At 39.6% G+C, this 22501-nt stretch overlaps 3 protein-coding genes across 7 annotated transcripts in view; 1 reads left to right on the top strand and 2 right to left on the bottom strand.

The window, feature by feature from the left end:
* The window catches only part of LOC126980382 (lactosylceramide 4-alpha-galactosyltransferase-like), a 35138-nt gene extending 24665 nt beyond the window's left edge, over positions 1-10473 (bottom strand). Inside the window, exon 1 of one of the 2 annotated variants that reach the window (XM_050830245.1) lies at positions 10356-10473. The gene's annotated coding sequence lies outside the window, so the exon portion shown is untranslated. Of the gene's footprint in view, positions 1-708; positions 836-10355 lie in introns of those variants that run through there. The other variant, XM_050830244.1, reaches the window with a different exon arrangement.
* LOC126980383 (uncharacterized) overlaps positions 1-15192 on the top strand; it is a 22968-nt gene extending 7776 nt beyond the window's left edge. For both annotated transcript variants that reach the window (XM_050830247.1, XM_050830248.1), the window contains exons 3-9: positions 2382-2713; positions 6298-6475; positions 10404-10533; positions 11370-11542; positions 11809-11832; positions 14387-14499; positions 15084-15192. In XM_050830247.1, the coding sequence (XP_050686204.1) occupies positions 2382-2713; positions 6298-6475; positions 10404-10533; positions 11370-11542; positions 11809-11832; positions 14387-14472 (923 nt within the window). In that variant the 3' untranslated portion in view covers positions 14473-14499; positions 15084-15192. The remainder of the gene's footprint in view (positions 1-2381; positions 2714-6297; positions 6476-10403; positions 10534-11369; positions 11543-11808; positions 11833-14386; positions 14500-15083) is intronic.
* LOC126980384 (N-acylneuraminate cytidylyltransferase A-like) lies at positions 11438-22501 on the bottom strand. Of its 3 annotated transcripts, none has more exons than XM_050830251.1 (8): positions 22402-22501; positions 21211-21328; positions 20757-20882; positions 19930-20082; positions 19338-19478; positions 18605-18743; positions 17549-17673; positions 11438-11582 (listed from the first exon to the last, which is right to left on the bottom strand). In XM_050830251.1, the coding sequence occupies exons 2-7, from the start codon at positions 21239-21241 to the stop codon at positions 17565-17567; spliced, it is 699 nt and encodes a 232-aa protein (XP_050686208.1). In that variant the 5' UTR covers positions 21242-21328; positions 22402-22501; the 3' UTR covers positions 11438-11582; positions 17549-17564. The 3 variants fall into 3 exon arrangements, with proteins under 3 accessions (XP_050686208.1, XP_050686207.1, XP_050686206.1); XM_050830250.1 differs by lacking the exon at positions 11438-11582 and adding an exon at positions 17166-17356; XM_050830249.1 differs by lacking the exon at positions 11438-11582 and having other exon boundaries at positions 17166-17673.

The raw sequence follows: 22501 nt of genomic DNA, 5'->3' as shown, positions 1-22501 counted from the left end.
TCCCCTGGCACACACTGACATTCCCTATAACATACTGGCATCCCCTGGCACACACTGACATCCCCTATAACATACTGGCATCCCCTGGCACACACTGGCATCCCCTATAACATATTGGCATCCCCTGGCACACACTGGCATTCCCTATAACATACTGGCATCCCCTGGCACACACTGGCATCCCCTGCAACATACCCCCGTCATGACATGCTCTAATTCGTTTTCCTATCTCAGTGTCATCGGGGAACCCACTACTGTCACTGGTTACACCCAATCAAGGCCTGTGATGGCGACGATTTTTAATAATAGATTTAGAACCGACCGTTGAGGGACACCACTGCGCCTTTTCTTGATCCATCTCCTATACACTCCGTTCCACTGGCTTGTTTACTCACAGCCTCGTATACCAGCCAGGGCACACCGAGGTAGAGCCATGGCCCACAGGTGTAAGGACAGGAAGCAGAAGTAGAAGTCGGTATCATCAGACTCTCCCGCCTCTCACATCAACATTACCCAAAGGCCGAAAAGATTAACCAGGTTCTTGTGAGTTTTTTTTTTTTTTTCATGTTCATGGTACCGAAGTTCGTCATACTACCACCAGGGCTATCAAACAACTCATGGAGAGACCCACAACTCTTACGAAGGCCGTGTCGAATGTGTGTGCTTGGGAACCGTTATGTTTAAGAATATGACCACAGAGACACGTACCTGCTGATGAGGAACCGCACAGAGAACTAAAACCTAACACCTGACAGCCGTACGACGAACCAAAGATAAGATAAAAAGTGAGTGGGAAGGAGGGAGGGAGAGATGCTTAGTAGAGCGGTTATCCTCTCACAGACTTCCTCACTTTCCTCAGCCAGCACGAGTCACACGCTGAAATGAACACATGGGAGGGAAACCACTTGTAATGTCCTAAATGGATGCCGAAACACCTGATAAAAACTGAGGGTAGAGGGATAGAGGTAGAGTATCCTCCCCCTTCCCTCCTCCTCTTCTATTTTCAGGCATGCACTGTTTTCCTTTTTATTCATTTTTATTTTCCTTGCTGAAGTCTAGTAATGAATGTGAATCAGGATGAGAAAATACAGTATTCGCAAAAATATATCATGAAAATTGCCATTGCACTCTCCCTGCCTCTTCTATTTTCAGGAATGCACTGTTTTCATTTTTATTTATTTTTATTTTCCTTGCTAAAGTCTAGTAATGAATGTGTATCTTAAATCAGGATGAGAAAATACAGTATCCGCAAAAATATATCATGAAAATTGCCATTGCACGGGGGACTGAGGAGAAATAAGAGTATACACACACACACACACACACACACACACACACACACACACACACACACACACACACACACACACACACATTATCTTATGCCTTATTGGAGTATCGGCCACGCCACATAGATTCCCGTCGGTCTGAGTGCATGGAAAACCCTCGCCTGTTGACCAAGGTTTATATATTAGCCCGTTTTCTTATTAACACCATCACTACGTTCTAGATTAATATAACCATTTCTCGGTATTTCTCTTCGCTCCCCTCCCCTCCCTTCCCTTCCCTTCCCTCCGCTCCCCTCCCTTCCCTTCCCATACCTGTCATTACCTAAGCTTAATAACGTATCGGCGCCTAAGTTCCCCCTTTGATAAGCCTCTCGTGTAAGTTGTTAGGATCTCCATGGACTGTTCTGCGACCCTGGTGATACTTTTACACCGCCTCTGCATCTTCAACGAGAAAATCGCCCATGAAAATCCGGTTAAGCTTCTCTGTGGTCTTGGGGAAGAGTCGTAATAGGAATAGTCGTAATGGGAATAGTCGTAATGGTCATAATAGTCGTAATAGTCGTAATGGGAATAGTCGTATTGGGAATAGTCGTAATAGTCGTAATGGGAATAGTCGTAATAGTCATAAGTCGTAATAGTCGTATTGGGAATAGTCGTAATGGGAATAGTCGTAATGGTTCTCTGTGGCCTTGGGGAAGAGTCGTAATAGGAGCCCGATACGTTTAAGAGAAAGGACCAATTTTGCTTCTCCCCGGAGGATTGCTATTTAAGCGAGGACACCAGTTTTAGGACCCACGAAATTCAGTGAAGGGTTGACGGTTGACGGTTTGCTCTTGATTCGCCAATGCGTTTCCTTTTTTTTCTTTTCTTTTCTTTCGTTTTTATTTATTTATTTATTTTTCGTTCTGCACCTCTTAGTCGGAGATGAAATTCGCCTCCAAACGTATAGGAGAGCCTTTGTAACGTCGAGGTGTGTGTGTGTGTGTGTGTGTGTGTGTGTGTGTGTGTGTGTGTGTGTGTGTTCGAGCGCACGAGAGAGCATTTCCCAACCATAAATAACACCAATACAATAACAATCTTTTTCCTGGGCAGATGTGGCACGAGGGAGCGAGCCAGATGACGTGATGGCGGTGGAGGGCAGCAGTGACGGTGAAACAGGAGGCGGCAGCGGAGGAGGCGAGGAGGAGGCACTAAGGGCGGCAGTGGAGGCAGAACCAAGAGGAGGAGGAGGCGGAGGAGGAGAGACAACGAGAAGAGGAGACGAGGGCGGGGTGGTGGTGGTGGAGAACGGCACTGTGGAGGCTGTGGTGCTGGATTGTCCATTCCACCTGGAGGATAAGGATATGGAGGGCATCCACATCAACTGGTTCCACAGCAGCGACCATAAACCCATCTATTTGTGGATACCCGAGAAGGAGCCAAAGGTAAGCATTCTCTTTTTCTTCTTCTATACTGTTCTTTATATCTTCCCTTCCTTTCATGGTTCACTTCTATACCGGAGAGGCAGCCAATGGTAAGCTTGTTCTATCCCTCAATTTATTCCTCTTCCCGTTCTTCATATCTTCACTTCCTTTCATGGTTCACTTCTATACCGGAGAGGCAGCCAATGGTAAGCTTGTTCTATCCCTCAATTTATTCCTCTTCCCGTTCTTCATATCTTCACTTCCTTTCATGGTTCAGTTTTATACCGGAGAGGCAGCCAATGGTAAGCTTGTTCTATCCCTCCTTTCATTCCTCTTCCTGTTCTTAATATCTTCACTTCCTTCCACGATTCAATTCTATACCGGAGAGGCAGCCAATGGTATAAGCTTGCTCTATTTCTTCTTTTATTCCTCTTCCTGTTCTTCATATCTTCACTTCCTTTCATGGTTCACTTCTATACCGGAGAGGCAGCCAATGGTAAGCTTGTTCTATCCCTCCTTTCATTCCTCTTCCTGTTCTTCATATCTTCACTTCCTTTCATGGTTCAGTTTTATACCGGAGAGGCAGCCAATGGCAAGCTTGTTCTATCCCTCCTTTCATTCCTCTTCCTGTCCTTAATGTCTTCACTTCCTTCCATGGTTCACTTCTATGCCGGAGAAGCAGCAAATGGTAAGGTTGTTCTATTTCTTCCTTTATTCCTCTTCCTGTTCTTCATATCTTCACTTCCTTCCACGGTTCACTTCTACACCAGAGAGGCAGCTGTTGGTAAGGCCGCTCTACTGCTTTCATTTCTCTACCTGGGCGCATATTCTCAAACGTTTCGTCACCTCAGTACATCGATCATCAAAAGCTCTCGAAATACTTGCACGGATTCCCATGGGTAGCTTTCAAGACCCTGGTATACATACACTTCGATCCCCAAGCACACGCGTTTGACAAGGATTTCGAACCTCCTTTTCGGCCTTGGTTAACGTGAGATGTGGCAGCGTCTGAGAATACCGATGGTGACCCTGCGGAGTGAGATTTAAGGGGACCGTGTCGGCTTTCTTCAGAGGAACTGTGACTTTCTTTATCTTGACAGCCTTTACGCACGTTCACGGGGAGTCTTTGTTTTAGGGGTCCTGGATTGGGGGGGATTAAGCTCAGGTGTTCTTGATATCGTGCAGGTAAGCCTAACCCTGGCTCCTCACTTTCACGCCTTGACGCCAGCGCGGTTTTATATAGGGCCATATTATTAAAAAGCACACCTATTTGACAAGGCTTTCGTTGGAAGTTCATGCATTTCCAGGGCTAGTTTTACGACCCTGATGGTAGTTTGATCTTTCCTTAGTGCCATGAACCCATATAAGCACTCATTAGAACGCGATTGATCTCCTTTTCGGCCTTTGGAAATAGTTGATGTGAGAAGTGGAAGCGTTTGACAACACCGCCCTATGTTTTCACAGCCTATCCGATCCGAGGGGGGGAAAATCTGGCCTCCCCTCAAGCACTTCGATCAAAACAATACTTATTTTTTTACCTTCCACTAACTTCTTTTCATTCATTCTTCACCATTGTTTTACACTATTGATTCGGTACCAGTACTTAGTGTTCATGAGCGTTATCGTTGTTCAGATAAATGAGTACGATGCTGTGTTACGAGCGCGAAAATTTGAAAACGTCGGAGCTTAAAGGGTTCATGTACTGTACCACCTCTTTATGTACGCACGTAAGGATAATGAGTCTCTTGAAATATCGAAAAGCTGTCAACTTGTAATAATCAAATAGGCTACTCATGTTTTGTTGTTGTTTACTTGCTTGTTTAATTAAGGTTTGAGGCCCATACGCATGCTTATGATATCCCCAATCTCGCTACGGGTGTGTGGTCTCTGGGTCAAGACACTCGGCTGTTGCTTCGAAACTTACCACGGGGTGTTATGGAAAATACTCTCATTGTGATTCCCACCCAAAATTACAATAACTGATATTACTTAAATCTGACCTATTCTAACCCAACCTGCACTGTTCAAGAATGGAAGCAACATACCTGCACAGAGAAGGGAAATACGAGGCAGGTGCTCGAATCTTCTGCAGGAAAACACAATTATCAAAGTCATGTTAGGCTCGTTTACCCGCGCTTCACTTCCTTACCCTGAGGCGCAAGGATACACAAGGATGTTATATTAGTTTCTTCGTTCACTCCTCATTGCATTTCCTTTCCTTCCTTCTTTTTCTCTTACTTCCATCAGTAGGCTACCTAACTCTTTCTTCTTCTCCCCCTCCTTCCCTTACCTCAATAATTCCCTTATTCCTCACCTCATTTACCTTCCTTTCCTTCTTCCTTTCTCCCTTGCTACCCCCCACCCCCCCCCCTTCTCAAACACCTCTCTACACCTGTTAATTTCAAGTCGCCTTGGTGACGTAGGACCAATCAGCTTGCATAAAGTAGCTCTAATCGAAGAAATAATCACACTTTGTTTGCCCCGCACGTAACTCTTACTTCATCATTATATAGCTTTTATGATGTTTGCCTTGACGACACATCTTAATTTAGTCCATTCATCCACCTAGCTTAGTCTGTTTATTTTCCTTACTGAGCCGGAATCCTCATCCACTCGAACAAAATTTTCATATCGATTTTTCTGCTTTTTCCTCTACCTTATCTACGTAAAGAACGACGCTAAGTAGGTTTCTTTTTTTGTTTACGTGTTTCGTCCTAAGCCAGTCTCTTATGGTGTAGAAATATAGCCTATGCAGCGGTTCTGGCATAATTTTCGCCATGTACTTTATCAACATCCCTTTCCCAGTCACCTTACGCATTTATATACAGTAATTTGAACACCGAGAAGTCTATGCCGTCCCAAGGAATACAAATTAAGCTTCCTCCTTATTTCTTTGCATGGTAAAATTTCAAGTCCTTTGAGCACTTTTCTTTAATTATTTAGGAGACTTTCGACATCTTTCTAATTATGATTCCTCTAGTTTTGTTTTTCTCATTCATAGCGCCTCTGTTGTCCTGCTTATTCTTCTTTAACTGTTTACTTCCAACACACCACTCTCTTACGTTTCTTCCCGAGGCTCTTCGGTTCGTGCGTGACCAAGTGGATATCAACAAAGCCTTCATTCTCTCCTCTAATACATTTTCCTTGACGTCCTTCCTCCCTAACCACCTAATTTCCCCTTACAACATGTCTTCTTTCTCCTCGAGGCTCTTGGGTTGCGTCGGTCTCTGGTTCATGAGTGACCAAGTGGATATCAACAAAGCCTTCATTCTCTCCTCAAATACATTTTCCTTGACGTCCTTCCTCCCTAACCACCTAATTTCCCCTTACATGTCTTCTTTCTCCTCGAGGCTCTTGGGTTGCGTCGGTCTCTGGTTCATGAGTGAATAGTGGACATCAACAAAGCCTTCATTCTCTCCTCAAATACATTTTCCTTGACGTCCTTCCTCCATAACCACCTAATTTCCCCTTACAACATGTCTTCTTTCTCCTCGACGCTCTTGGGTTCTGTTGGTCTTCTGTTGGACTTCATTCTTTACTACACTTCCCCTTACGTCCTTCTATCTGACCACTTTCTCTTACAACATGTCTTCTTCCTCCCTCAGCTCTATGGATTCTTGGAGGGCCGTGTGGACCTCTCCTACGAAGCCTCCCCGGAAGCCTTACACCGCCACCGCGCTCTCCGCATCCTCGAGCCCACCACGGACGTCGACGGCCGCTACGTATGCCGCGTCTCAACCTTCACCAAGGAGCTCAAATACAAACAGGAGCTGATCGTCTTCAGTGGGTGTCTTGTGTTGTTGTTTTGGTCTTGAGTGTGAGGTGTTGCTGTCTTGAGTGTTCTTGGTTTTCTATTTACAAGAGTTCCCCGTCTTCCGTATGTCTTGTTATTTTCTTTTTCTTTTATCTCTCTGTGTTTCTTCTGTCTCCATTCTTACTCGTCTTCAGTGTGTGTCTTGTATTGTTGTTTCATGTTGTTTTGGTCTTGAATGTGAGATGTGTTGTTGTTTTGAGGGTCTTTGTTTGCATGATGTTGGTTTCTCTGTTCTTCGTTTTCTATAATAGTCGCATGAGTTCCCCGTTTTCTGTATGCCTATCGTCGTCCATTTATTCTCTTTCTTTACCATTTTATTTATTTATTTCTATTTTTATCTTATCTTACTTCTCTTTTGTGTGTGTTCGTTTCTTTCTTCTGTCTCCTCTCTTCCTGTTATCAAATCTACAGTATCACATTATTTTTTCGTCGTTAGTGAATGTCAAGAGTGCGAGTATCTTGTTGAAGTGTGACCATCAATGTAAATGTAGCTTTCTTTACTTTGGCGGCTATCTTGTTTGGGTGTGGCTACGTGTCTTGCTTAAGGGTGACTATCTTGTTTGGGAGTGGCTACGTGTCTTGCTTAAGTGTGAATATCTTATTTGGGAGTGGCTACGTGTCTTGCTTAAGTGTGACTATCTTGTTTGGGTGTGGCTACGTGTCTTGCTTAAGTGTGACTATCTTGTTTCAGTGTGGCTACGTGTCTTGTTTAAGTGTGACTATCTTGTTTGGGAGTGGCTACGTGTCTTGCTTAAGTGTGACTATCTTGTTTGGGAGTGGCTACGTGTCTTGCTTAAGTGTGACTATCTTGTTTGGGTGTGGCTACGTGTCTTGCTTAAGTGTGACTATCTTGTTTGGGTGTGGCTACGTGTCTTGCTTAAGTGTGACTATCTTGTTTGGGTGTGGCTACGTGTCTTGCTTAAGTGTGACTATCTTGTTTGGGAGTGGCTACGTGTCTTGCTTAAGTGTGACTATCTTGTTTGGGAGTGGCTACGTGTCTTGCTTAAGTGTGACTATCTTGTTTGGGAGTGGCTACGTGTCTTGCTTAAGTGTGACTATCTTGTTTGGGAGTGGCTACGTGTCTTGCTTAAGTGTGACTATCTTGTTTGGGTGTGGCTACGTGTCTTGCTTAAGTGTGACTATCTTGTTTGGGAGTGGCTACGTGTCTTGCTTAAGTGTGACTATCTTGTTTGGGAGTGGCTACGTGTCTTGCTTAAGTGTGACTATCTTGTTTGGGAGTGGCTACGTGTCTTGCTTAAATGTGACTATCTTGTTTGGGTGTGGCTACGTGTCTTGCTTAAGTGTGACTATCTTGTTTGGGAGTGGCTACGTGTCTTGCTTAAGTGTGACTATCTTGTTTGGGAGTGGCTACGTGTCTTGCTTAAGTGTGACTATCTTGTTTGGGAGTGGCTACGTGTCTTGCTTAAGTGTGACTATCTTGTTTGGGTGTGGCTACGTGTCTTGCTTAAGTGTGACTATCTTGTTTGGGAGTGGCTACGTGTCTTGCTTAAGTGTGACTATCTTGTTTGGGTGTGGCTACGTGTCTTGCTTAAGTGTGACTATCTTGTTTGAGTGTTGGCTACGTATCTTGCTTTCAACGCTTCTACACTGCGCCTGTTTACTGTTGCATCAAGCCAAGTGTATGTATCGATGAAAGTACCGCGTTGAGAAAGATAAATGCGACCGCTGTATAAATTTAAGCTGTAATTGTTCTCCTCTTGGTGTTTCCTTCAACGTATATCAACAAATGCATGAAAAGAAAAAAAATAGATAAATGAGTGAACGAAAAAAAATAGACGTAACTTAACACTTTGAAATGAACACTGCATAAATCTAAACGATAGTAATTGTTCCACCTTTAACCTGTTTTCTTCACCGCAAAAATATGAACCAATCAATGAAAAAGTATATGGAAATAAATGAAAGAAAAAAATACATGTTAAATAAATGAAAGAGAAAATACATGTAAATAAATGAATGAAAAAATACATGTAAATAAATGCATGAAAAATACATGTAAATAAATGAATGAAAAAATACATGTAAATAAATGAATGAAAAAATACATGTAAACAAATGAATGAAAAATACATGTAAATAAATGCATGAAAAATACATGTAAATAAATGCATGGAAAGATACATGTAAATAAATGCATGAAAAGATACATATAAATAAATGCATGAAAAGATACATGTAAATAAATGCATGAAAAGATACATGTAAATAAATGCATGAAAAGATACACGTAAATAAATGCATGAAAAGATACATGTAAATAAATGCATGAAAAGATACATGTAAATAAATGCATGAAACAAGTGTTAATAGCACCAATACTGTGCTAGACCGGCGTCGCATGACCCTCAACCCCCCAAAAATTTATATTATGCAACTAGGGGTCTAAAACAGAAAATGCTGAAAAGTAAAGATGGCGCCACTATAAATACTTGCCTGCGCCACAACGGCCTGGGGCCGACCATCAGGCCCTACAATGAAGGTCTACCGGCGCCACAGGCCAAGACGAAAAAAAAAAAAAAAAAAAAAAAAAAACTTTGTTTATAATGTTTATAATGTTGTAGGGTTCATCAGGGCTAACAAACGTTTTTATACAATGACATGTCTACAATACATGAATGAAAAATAACTTGTAAATAACAACAATGAAAAATACATGTAAATAAATTAATGAAAAAAATACATGAAAATAAATGAATGAAAAAATGCATGTAAATAAATGCAAGAAAAAATACATGTAAATAAATGAATTAAAAAATACATGTAAATAAATTAATAGAAAAATGCATGTAAGTAAATTAATGAAAAAATACACATAACTAAATCCCTTCAACTGCATACTGAATAAATCTTAAACTATAATTATTCTAACCTTGGTCCAAGTGATTCACCGTATAATGCAAACAAATAAATAAGGAAACAGATATATAGAAATGCATAAAAAATATATATATAACAAAATACATTCAACTCTAAGCTTAAGAAGAACCACCCAGTCCACTTATCTGTAGGTTTCGTTATTGGAATGAAATGATGAATGGAATGAGAAATGGACATATATAATAGGAATGAATGGAATGGAATGTGAAATAGACATGAATAATAGGAATGAATGGAATGATAAATAGACATAAATAATAGGAATGAATGGAATGGAATGAGAAATAGACATGAATAAGAGGAATAAATGGAATGGAATGAGAAATAGACATATATAATAGGATTGAATGGAATGAGAAATATACATAAATAATAGACATAAATACAACAAATAATACATTCCTCCCTTTTCCTTCGTTGTATACCTGCAACAGTAACCTATCAATCAAACAATAATACAGAAATAAACGAACGAAATAAACAGACATAACTAAATACCTTCAGTTCTAAAGCTAAAGGTCTATTTTATTAAACTCTTCGGAACCTTAGAACATCTATTAAAAAAGGCTTTCGCGGTTTAAATGTATGGAAAATGTTATAAAAAAAAACACTAAAATGAGTCCACTTAACCTACAGGGGGGTGGAAAAACGAAAGGATATATTTTGGCGAGCTGATCCGAGTTCCCTCTAAAAAGTCATAAAAATTATTTCACATATATTTCCGAACTGTAGGAATAGATGTGAAATGCTTTTATTTTCCACCATCAGAGGTTTTAACTGTTCGGCCACTCCTGGTGTTTATATTGGCGGTAGTTCTGCAAGGCTTCCGCGCTATAAACGGAAATAAACACTCATGCCAACCCAACGTAGTTCATCACTGGCCTTCAAAATAGCAACAAGAACCCGAAACGTTTGATAATACCAGTTTTCGGAACCATCATATGCACTTACCTGGACACTCTGGTTAATGAAGGTGTGTAACAGATGCCATGCCCCCAGGTGGCCCCCGTGACGTGGAGGTGATGGCGGAGGAGCGGGAGGAGGGGCAGGTGGCGGTGATCTGCAGGGTGGACGAGATCTATCCCCAACCTGTGCTTTACCTGTACAAGAAGTCCCACGTGAAAGACAGGTGGGTGGCGTGAAAAAGGTGTTCCAAGTTTATGAGTTTTGCAGGTGTGCATTAAAAACTGTTTAAAGAGTATGTTTTTGATATTTTTTTATAGCGTTCAGATGGTGTGTGTGTGTGTGTGTGTGTGTGTGTGTGTGTGTGTGTGTGTGATAATCTATTTGATGAAGACCTTTCACACGTAGTAGTAGTAGTAGTAGTAGTAGTAGTAGTAGTAGTAGTAGTAGTAGTAGTAGTAGTAGTAGTAGAAGAAGAAGAAGAAGAAAAAGAACAACAACAACAACAACAATAACAACAACAACGTGAGCAAGAACAAGAACAAGAAGAAGAAGTAGTGGTAGTAGTAGTAGTAATAGTAGTAGTAGTAGTAGTAGTAGAAGACGATGAATAAGAGGAAGAGGAAGTGGAAGAAGATGAAGAAGGCAGTGGCCGTGAGCTCTCATTCGGGTATCCGCCATATTGATGACGAGTGAAATGACAGCTCGTCGACTTCACCTCACTCCATAGGATTAGCGACCCATGCCGAGTCTACAGTAGTATTTGTAGTAGTAGTAGCAGACAGAATCTCTCTCTCTCTCTCATCGTGTGGATAGCAGCATCAAGGCAGCACAGGATAATATGACCCGTATCCTTCATGTTCAGATGAGCGAAGACAGTCTGTCGGCCCGTGCTGCCGACCTAAGGGGAGAAAGGAAATTGTGATGAGGTAGTGGTGAAGGTTGAAGTGCGAGTGATACTATTTATATACAATGTTCAGGCTTCAGCTTATGGTGCCGATAGATAGATATTGATAGATAAATAGATGAATGGCCATTTATACCTTGCCTTGCCTTCCGCAGCGAGGTCCTGAGCGGAGGGACGCCCATCATCTCCTCCTCCCACGGCACCTACAACATGGAGGTGGAGAAGGTGCTGCAGGAGGCCACCCTCGATGGACCCACCGACTTCGAGTGCCACGCGACCATCCCCAACACCACGATCCGGGTCGTGGCCTCCACCAAGTACCAGCCCAGTGAGTGTGTGAGGCGATGGAGCACTGAACTGAACTGAAACTGTTTATATCCGTCTAGACTTTAGTTTGTGTATGGGTGCAATGCCAGCTGGAGACTTTGAACTGAACTAAGCGTTAAGAGCATGCCACAAGACTTTCGATAATGCAGTCACAAATTTGATAAACGGATAACTTTATTCATCTATTTTTTTATATAACATCAAAATCTTGAGTGCAATAAAGATTATATTATCTGCTCTCTAAGATAATTATATTTCTTTCCACAGGGATTTCGGTGACAACAGGTGCAGGTATGTGAAGAGATTTACATAGATTTTACATAGAAAAGCAGACCACACAGACCCCATGGTCCAGACTAGGGGGTTTGTCCTTAAACCTAAGTGATTCTACATTAATCAGATAGCCCCAAAACTTTGCATTTCTACTTTAGTTAATATTAAATCGAAGGAAGTGTCGGTCAAGCTTGCTTTTAAAGGAGCCAATCGTGTTACACTGGACCACTATCGTGTTACACTGGACCACTGAAGCAGGGAGCTTATTCAGTTATCGCACTACAACGTTGGTAAAGAAAAATTTGCTGCAGTTTGAATGTACTTGTTTACATTTTTGTGCCATTATTCCTCGTTTGCAAAGTGTCATCAATCATAAACAATTTTGTTCTGTCTACATTCATGAAACCATTAAGTATTTTAAAACATTCGATCAGTTTTCCTCGGAGCTGACGTTTCTCAAGAGAGAACATGTTAAGGGTTTAGAGCCTCTCGTCGTAGGGCTTGTTGCGCAAGGAAGGGATCATTTTTGTTGCCCGACGTTGAACACCTTCTAATTTAGCAATGTCCTTTGCATGGTGGGGAGACCAAAACTGTATTGCATATTCCAAGTGAGGTCTTACTAAACTAATGTAAAACAGAAGTATTACTTCATTTTTTAATAAAAGTTTCTTTTAATGAAGCCCAGCATTCTGCTCGCTTTATTTGCTGCATTGATGCATTTTTGTGAGAATTTGAGGTTTGACACCCAGGTCCTACACACATTGAATGCTTTTGAGTTTAACTCCACTCATTTCATAATCGAAGCTTTTGTTTCTTGTTCCAACTTGAAGAATCTGGCACTTATCTACATTAAAGGGCATCTCCCATCTATCAGACCAAGCTGAAATTGTATGCAAATCCTCTTGGAGGCTTTGTCAGTCTTTGTCAGTAAGAACTGAGTTACCAACCTTTGTGTCGTCTGCAAATTTACTAATGAGATTTTTTATTCCAACGTCCACATCGTTGATGTAAATAATGAAGAGCACTGGGCCAAGAACCAAGCCCTGAGGGACGCCACTAGTGACAGACTCCCACTCTGAGTTAAATCCGTTGATCACCATTCTTTGTTGCCTGTTGCTCGACCAAATCGTGTTCCACTGGTGTGCTTGACCGTCTAGACCTAGTTGCTTTAATTTATACAGTAATTTATGATGTGGAACCTTATCAAATGCTTTTTGGAAATCAAGATTGACTACGTCTGATGATTTGGTTACGTCATAAACTGAGAAGAGGTTGTTATAAAGGGTCAGTAGGTTTGATAGGTAGGATCTCTTGTTACAGAGGCCTTGTTGTGAATTTTTAATTAATGAGTGGCTTTCAAGGTAACTCACAATTTTGTTTCTAATTATGGCTTACCCACACTGAAGTTAGACTAATGGGCCTGTAATTACCTGGTATTTTTTATCTCCTTTTTTTTTTAAATCACCTTTTTCCAATCCAAAGGGACGATGCCAATAACATATTGAATATGGTTGTGAGAGAGGAGAGTATTTCGCTCTGTTTCTTTAAGTAGAATAGGGTATACTTTGTCAAGTCCGGGGCTTTTATTTGTTTCAATGAATCGGAGAGCATTTAGGACTTCATCGGTAGTTATTATAAAGTTAGGCAATGCATGAGTGACTTACGTTAGTACTATTGTCATCGCTGGTGTTGGTGGTAGAAGTGGGAAGACTACTAGTATTAAATACCAAGGAAAAGTAATTGTTTAGAGAGAGAGAGAGAGAGAGAGAGAGAGAGAGAGAGAGAGAGAGAGAGAGAGAGAGAGAGAGAGTACTTATATTTAATGGTTTTGATAGATATATTAATCTCTACAATGACAGGCCTTGCTATTTTGTTTACTTTAGCAAAAAATCTTTCCTTTTCCTTTACCTTTGTCAATTGAAAGATTGAATCACTAAATCTTTGCTTTTTGCTATATTTACACAATTAAATTCCAAGAACTTTTTTCTAATATATTCACTCAACTAGAAAAACAGATGACAATGTCTTTTCAGTTTTCCTTTGCGTCAATAAAAGACTAAATCACAATATCTTTCCATTTTTATCGTATTTATTCAACAGGAAGATTAAATCACAATAGTTTTCTAGTTACCTTTGCCTTTTTTCTTACTTGAACTAAACTAGGAAGCTAAATTATGAGCATTTTTTTCCATTTTTACTCAAACTCAGTTTTCTAAAGAGCAAATTCATAAGGTCTTTTCTTCTTTGTTTTCTTCACATTTACTCAACCCAAAAAAAGTAAATCACAGGGGCTTTCTATTTTTATGTTATGCTGGCTAATTCACTTTCATTACAATGTAATTTCCACTGAATATGCTGTCTACTGCTGGCAAACCAAAAATCTTGCTAAATCAAAGGCCAAGACTATCCTTCCCCACCCAAAGTAAACGATCCTGCTAAAAGATTATGACAATCCTCCCACCCAGACACAGCAGTCTTGCTGAATCAAAGATTTAGGTTTTCCTCCCCCTAGCCAAACACACAACCTAGAGTAAGGCCCAGCACAAGTAACAGAATTCTTCCTCCACCATAGTGATTGCAGGTACCAGCACTCAGCAGGCCTCAGCAGTGCTCCTGGCTGTGCTGTCCCTGCTGTCACTCTCTCTACTGTGTGTCTGAGAGGATCCCATTGCCACAAAGTCAAGGGTGAGTCCTGAATTTTTCATCACAGTTTTTGAATGGTAAGAGGCAAGCCAAGGATCAGAGGAAATGAGAAAGTACCCACAACCTGATCCTCCTACAAGGAAAACAGGACTCAGCTCCCCAAAAATAAATTGTATACCAACCATGTGTATTCTTTGGCATTTCATATTCTCTGGCTAAACCTAGGAACCATCTCTGAGCTGCTATGTGCGATGAAGTTACGTGCAAACTCACCATTATAATTTGTGAAGAAAGCCTTTTTCAATTTTCTCAAAGATGATAGAGGACAGTGGTAGGAGTTTCAGCTGAAGATCTGATGTCAGAAGTTATATAGTGTAATTTGTGTGTTGTGAAAGACTAATGCACATTGTAAGTATGAGTCTCCCTGGTTACTGAAGAACCACTAAGGCAGAAACTCTTACCACTTCATGTTCTGAGATTTCAAATAACTGTTTCTCTATTGATTGATACTCTTTTCAAACCTGAACCTCCTTAGTTCTCAGTACAGTAATGATGACCATGAAGATATTTTTTTTTTTATTGACATTGACTATAATGAAATTAATTCTTTATCTTTTTCTGAACAGAGAATGAAGAGTCTGAGCTACTGGGAGTACCTCAAGAGGATTGCTGTTGCGCAAAGTTATTCTTTTATACACTCTTCACGTATACCTTATAAACACTTCCTTCAACATTTTTGATGCTTTTTTTTATAAACTAGGCCATTACACCTAAGTCCACTTCACACAGTGGATATTGAGAACCTCTAATTACAACTTATACAAGATTTATTTACATTTATACAATAGGAAGGACACTAATCTCCAAACACTGTGGAAAATATATTTATCATTACACCAGTTCTTATCTCAATACAACACAGAGCACAGTAAGGCTGAGTGATAGTTTGGCTCACTTATTCAGACAGCCAGGCAATAGGACAATATTATGTACACTATTTATGAGTTTTTTAGAATATTTAGTTTTCCCAAGTGATGCCCAAAGGCTCAGCATTGTATAACATTGTACAGGGAATTAAGTGTGGTTTATTCTCTTATTGTTACTGCCTCAAGTGTCTTTTTGTACGGTCTAGTCACGTGGTTGTTCCCTTGTGCCATCCATTTCATGTCAGCCAAATAGTGAAGCCCTCCCCAGACTGACTTGTGACTGTATAGATATTTTCTTAAAGCATTTTTGTCTTTCTCCACTTTCTCCTTACCTCTTCATAACTGCCCTACGACTGTGAATATTACAAAACAATTTCCCTTTTTTTCTTCTCTTTCCTTTTTCTCATATCTCCATAACTCCTTTGTGGTTGTATACAATAGAACGTTTTCTATCTCACCTCCTTTCTTCTCCTTTACTTTATCCTCATTTCTCCCCATCTCCTCCTCCTTCACCTTCTTCATTCCCCTTAACTGAGAAAACTGTACATTATAAAAGCTCTTTCTCCCTTTCTTCCATATTATCCTTCACCTTGTTTTCACTGCTCACCATCTCCTCTACCTTCACCTTCTTCCCCCTTACTGAGAGGTCTGGCAACATTTATACGTTATCACTACGTTGAGCATTTTAGAAAGGTGTGTGCACTTAATGATTAGAATTTGTTATTTGTGTAAAGCAAATATGAATGTGACTTATGAGGGTAATGTAAATGATATATTTGCCAATTCATATGCATCTTTCCAAATATTGCTCATGCCTGGACTAAGCTATTCAGGAAAAATTAACTGAGGTATGAAAATAAGCCACTGCTGTCAAAATGGAGAGTGGTTAACACTCTTCATCTTAACATATTTCACTTACAGACCACAAATTAGTTTTCCACAGTAAGTAGTTTTCCTCCTGATATGAGCGCCAAATGGAAGGGTGTGTATGAAATGGAGGGTGACATGTGAGGAAAATGTAACTGATAAAGCTGGAAGGTTGTGTCAGGAGGTGAGTCTTCCCACCCCTCGCCCAGTGTCTTGGAGCCCTAAGACACACCAGCCACATGAGGGTTGGGGTTAGTCCTCCAAAGTGAGATGGTGCAAGATTAGTGTGAAAAGATTATATCTTAAGCCTCTCCCCCCTCCATCTTTTAAGCTATTAAATTTGTGATAGTAATTCCTAAATGAAACTATGCGAATAATATAATGTTACTTAGTGTAGGACTGCCATAACTGCATCATAAAACAACCATGGAAAGTTTAACAAATGATATATATATATATATATATATATATATATATATATATATATATATATATATATATATATATATATATATATATATATATATATATATATATATATATATATATATATATATATATATATCATAGTATAACATATTTACTTAAAGCATTATCATCCAAGCCAATAAAAGTACTGACCAACCAACATGCAGACGAGTGGCAGATTTCAGTGACATAGGTATTTTACAAGTAGTTAATAAAGGGTTATTCTGTTTTTTTGGCGTTATGTAATCCTCGGCCAGACATAGGCACCTTATACTTACAATATACGGAATGTGCATTTTGCCCTGAAGAATATCTAAAAGTAGTTGTGTAACATTATGAAAGGTGAGGGATGGAAATATTAAAAGATAAGTTAATACAGCATTATGAAAAAAGTTGTGGTTTGTGCACTGATGAGGTTCTAAGAAAAAGCATGAAGTTGATAATGGGAAACTGATTGATTTTCAGTGTGGAGAAAATAAGGAATAAAGAACCTTTCATCCTACTAAAATGAAAGATGGAAGACAAAAGGTTTTAATATGGAAGCAACCTGGCGTGAGTGAAGAACAAATACTACTAGAAAGTGAGTGAAGATGATACAATGTGACGAGCCTAAAAACTTGGAATCATCCTTCAACAAACTTAAGTATTGAGTGTTGAGCAATGGGACAGACATGTAAAAGGAAGAGAATAAAATAACATTAGTACGACAATAGAAACATTAAAAACTTCTGAAAATAACACCATTATAAACAGAACACTTTTTCCGAGGTACTGAAACTCGACAAATACAGACAATGCTGGTATACAGACACTACACATGCTGTACTCACCTAAGGGCAACGAGTGTCATACGGAGCCTTCCTGACAGTAGTTGATCCACGCCTGCGCAACAACAGCATCAAAGGGAGAGTCGATTTCCAGACTGTCTTCCTGCGGCACCTCAACATACCCGCACCTGAGGGCAGCACACACACACACACACACACACACACACACACACACACACACACACACACACACATATCGCAATCAGTGCAATGCTATGTAAAATGCAATCAGGGGAGAATAGAATGATTTGACGGGATAACTATGATGTGAGTATTTTTTTCAATATTGCTCACACTCACTATTATACTTAGGTAAGTCAAACCCACACACTCACAGTTTTCAAGTTAGGGTTAAATATCAAATGCCAAAAAGTAGTATGAGTATGGTTGACAAGAAATTCAAGAGGGAACAGAATGATTTCATGAAACAACTATGATTAAGTTTTTTTTCAATGCTGCTTAATTACACTCAGTAATATAATTAGTCTAAGTCAAACACACACTCAAAATGCCTAAGTTATGGTTAAACAATAAAAACAAAAGAGTACTATTATGATGAAACAGAAAACTATGAGCTCCAATTTCCTATACAACATGCAAACATTTTTATTATTAATTTGGATACACAAAAAAATCAAAGCTTATAGATGTCATAAATTCAAAGGGGAATAGAATGATTTGATGAAACAACTATGCTTTGATTATTTTTTTGCAATGTTGCTCACACTCATTAGTCAAACACACTCAGAATGCCTAAGTTATGGTTAAAAAATAAAAGCATAAGAGTACTATACAATGAAATGGAAAAAATATGAGTCCCAATTTCCTATTCAACATGAAAAGATTTTAACTATCAATTTGGATACACACAGAAAAATCAAAGCTTATATGTCATAATAAAAATAATAATAACAATATCTTTAAACTGAACCACAATGACTCTCTTTTATCCATATAGCTTACATTTGATACTCCATATAAAGAAGTCAAGGCATACACTCAATACCCAAAAGTAATGGTAAAAAAATCAATGGAGGCAGCCCCCCAAACCCTCCTCACCTGTTGCCCTGCAGTAAGCCACTCTTGACAAGCTCCACCTTGGCGGCGTAAAACATGCCATTCTCGGACAGTTCACCCGGCCAGTCTTGACGGCGAGGGCGGTGTTTCGGACTGAAGTTTTGAGCGACAGTAAACTCACCTGACACAAAGAAAATGACGCACTCTAGTATGTTTTCACTGCATCATCATATTTTTTATGGTAAATAGCTCAAGGGAAATAAACAAAGAAAAAGTGAATATGCCCACTAATCGTTGCTCCTGCAAAGGCAAACAGGAGTCGCCAGAAGAGAGGTCAATTTTGGATAGAGAGGTGCCTTGAAATAATGAGAATGGTGTACTTATAAAAAACAAACTGGAGAAAACATCCATTAGTTCATAGGCTAAATTGGTGTACTGTAGTTTATTTTCACGGCATTATTTTTTAATATTAAAGGAAGCAGCTCTGGGCAAATATAAATAAATCAAAATACCCTGCATACTGAATAACAAGAATAATGAATAACAATAAAATAATTTCACTGATAAAAAAGGAATCTGGAGGAAAAGCATCCATCAAATCAGAGGTTAATTTGGTGCCCTATAGTATATTGTCATTGCATTATCCTAGTATAATAAACATGAGAATGAGGTTCCTTATGAGAAAGCAATCTTGGAGAAAACATCCATCGTTTCTGAGATTAACTTAATGAGCAGCCTCTGACATCACCAGAGTGGGCTGAACAACCTCCCTCACCTTCAGACCATCTCAATAAGTGCCTCCTCGTCACTGAAAACACAGAGTCGTACCCTTGCCCCATCTTCTCTAGTCCACTCTGTAGGTACTCTGCCTTCAGGAATGGGGAAGTACACTGGACCAGGCACACTATGGTGATCTCTGTGGAATGTAAAATGGTGGAGAGGTGTGAGTGTTTGTGTGTTCATATCTTAATGGGACTTTTTAACAGTGTATGTGTGTGAGGCAAGTGTCTGTGTGTGGGTGGGTGGGTGGGTGCAGGTGTGGATAGGTGTGCATTGACAAACAAGCATAAAAATAACCATACAGAAAAAAGCAATCTGATAAAAAAAAAAAGAGATCCATTAAATCAGTAAAAAGTTAAATTGGTAAAATATAAAACAATGACAGGACAGTATAATCATAATCTCACCCTTAGTACACTACAATTATCACCCAAAGCACTTAATTATGTACATTACAATTAGGTAACAAAACTAGGTAATTACACAAACAATCCAAACACAAATCTGGGTGCTAATAAATTTCACCTCACTCATCATGAAAGTAAGTAAATAAAACAAGATAAAACACAAATAACTAAGACACAAACCTGGGTGGTGCTTAAGGAACTCCTGCACAGCGCACACAGAGGATGCATCATCGGTAGCTGTGTAGGGTGCCCGCCAGTGGACCTGAGCCTCACCCTCCCTTGCACACTCTGCTATCAAGTCACTATCGGTGCTCACCCACACACTCTTGAAGCCTGTGCGGAGGGTGAGGGAGGAGGATACATTGATGCACTCTGTTTCAAAGGAGGAGCAATGTAGCTGATGGAAACCTGCTGTGGAGAAGTGTTCTGGAGGAGATTCAAGATCCTATAATGATTGGAAAAATTATGAAACTGCAGGAAAGTAGTATGGAGTATATATATATATATATATATATATATATATATATATATATATATATATATATATATATATATATATATATATATATATATATATATATATATAATATGGGATGTGCTCCATAGTTTTCAGAAAAGGGTAGCTTTGTCAATTAGTACACACGATTCCAATTAGTATGTAGTACTCATAGCATGAAATAACTACACAAAAAAACTACAGCTTTGGTATAAAACTGTTACAGCTACTGCTGAAAATTAGTATACTAAGTTTATTTCTCAATGTATACACTGCATTATTCATTTCCTAAACCATAGCTCAATATTCCATAGCAATTTTTTTCTGGAATGATGCAAAAATAAAGCTTTGGTATAAAAGTGACCATAAAAAAGTTAAAGTTATTTCTCAATGTTTGCTCTGCATTAATTTTTTTTTCTGCATTATTTTTCATTAATTTTCATACTTTAGTTCAATATCCCATAGCTGACAGGAATACTCTAACTATACCAAGACAACAAAATATCCTTACACTTGGCCTTGTGCATGACCTCCAGTGTCCTCCTCAGTAAAGGCTTCCGGTCCAGCTGGAGGAGGTTCTTGCTCTTGACGCCTTTGCTGCCACCCCTCGCCAGCACCAGGCCCGCCACCCACTCCCCTGCAGCACACACACACTCTGACAACACTGCATGATTCTCACTCATAAAGCCTCACATAAGGGATTAAAAAAATGATAACTGATTGATCCTCCTCTTTTTGTTTCAGTAAAGCCAAATATAACCAGAATAGCTTTTTTATCAATGCATTATATTTTTATTAAAGGAAAACAAGGCAAACCAAGGAGTACAAATATCAAAATAGCTAAAAAATAAAAATGATGTCAAAATTCTCATATTGACAGTAATCAAAAATTGTGAATATAAAAAGTATCTACTGTGACAGTAATTTATAATAACTGAGACTAATAGTGACAATGGGATAATTACCTTCAATCAGAGATGGGGGAGTATGAGCCATTTCTTCCCCTCTTCTTTTTTTTAACAATAAGTTGAACAAAAGTCACATGATGGGTGGGGTGCAGGAGAGCTGATTCTTAAGACATCCCTGAAAATTAACACCCTTTAAGTTACTGTTTAGAAGAATTGGCTACTATTAATATTTTCCTGCCCATTCAATATCTTGAGGATATCTGGAGAGTCACCCTGTGTATTACGTTCTTCAAAAAGGGGAGTCTGTCTCTTATTAAGACCACTGCACACCTTTTTTTCTCTTTTCTTGTACTCTTGAGCTGCCTCTCTCTCTGTAAAAATAAAATCAGTTCAGGCATATGGAGGGCTGTTATAAGGTCAAGCATAATTTATGTAAGGCTTATTTGTTTTATCTTTTCTTGTACTCCTGAGCTGCCTCTCTCTCTGTAAAAATTAAATCAGTCCAAACACATGTAGGGCTGTTAACCTGGTAGCTGCAGGGATCATGTTTCTTAAAGGCCCCTCTAAGCAAGAAAAATGAGAAAAAATCATCACTCACGCAAATCATTTCATAATATATATCAACGCATTTGTGATCAGTTTATGCATCATCTATTTTGGGGGGTTTATATCATGGCAAAAATGTGGCCCGTCGCTGGTACACGGTAAAGCCATAAATTTGGCCCGTCGCTGCTACCGGGTTAAAGGGCCAGGCACATGTAAGGCTTATTTGCTTGAGCTGCCTCTCTCTCTGTAAAAGTGAAATCACTCCAAACACATGAAGGGCTGTTAAAGGGCCAGGCACATGGAAGGATTATTTGCTTTATCTTTTCTTGCACCCCTCTGTACAACAACTCAGTCCAGATAAAGGAAAGAGGAAAACCAAGAGGTAGAAATAGTAGGAAACTAAAAAATACTGCCAACATGCTCCTAAAAGAGTAACTCAGTATATATATTGAGAACGTGAGGTAACTGAAGACTGAAGAGGACAGGGAATATAAAAAAGTATTTGACAGGATCAGGGGCTCAGGTGTGGCGGGAATGCGTGAGGCAGGTGTGTGGGGCATGAGAGCCCAAGAGCATTATCGATTGTGGCCTGAGGTGCCCGTCGCCGCTCTTTTCTATGGTTGTCCGGGGCGTTTAAAGGTTAGCAGAACACATATACGACGACAGAAGAGGAGTTGATTAAGCAGGACACGAGATATATACCTCACTTCTTGAGAGTTTTATGGGGCTAGTTAGGCTGAGGGGCCACAGCCTTCAGAGCCCCTCACTCCCCTTTCCGCCCGGGCGTTTGTTTACAAGTTTG

The sequence above is a fragment of the Eriocheir sinensis genome, chromosome 44, assembly GCF_024679095.1.
Source record: "Eriocheir sinensis breed Jianghai 21 chromosome 44, ASM2467909v1, whole genome shotgun sequence".
Classification (NCBI taxonomy): Eukaryota; Metazoa; Arthropoda; class Malacostraca; order Decapoda; family Varunidae; genus Eriocheir; species Eriocheir sinensis.
This window is presented reverse-complemented; position numbering and strand designations above follow the sequence as displayed.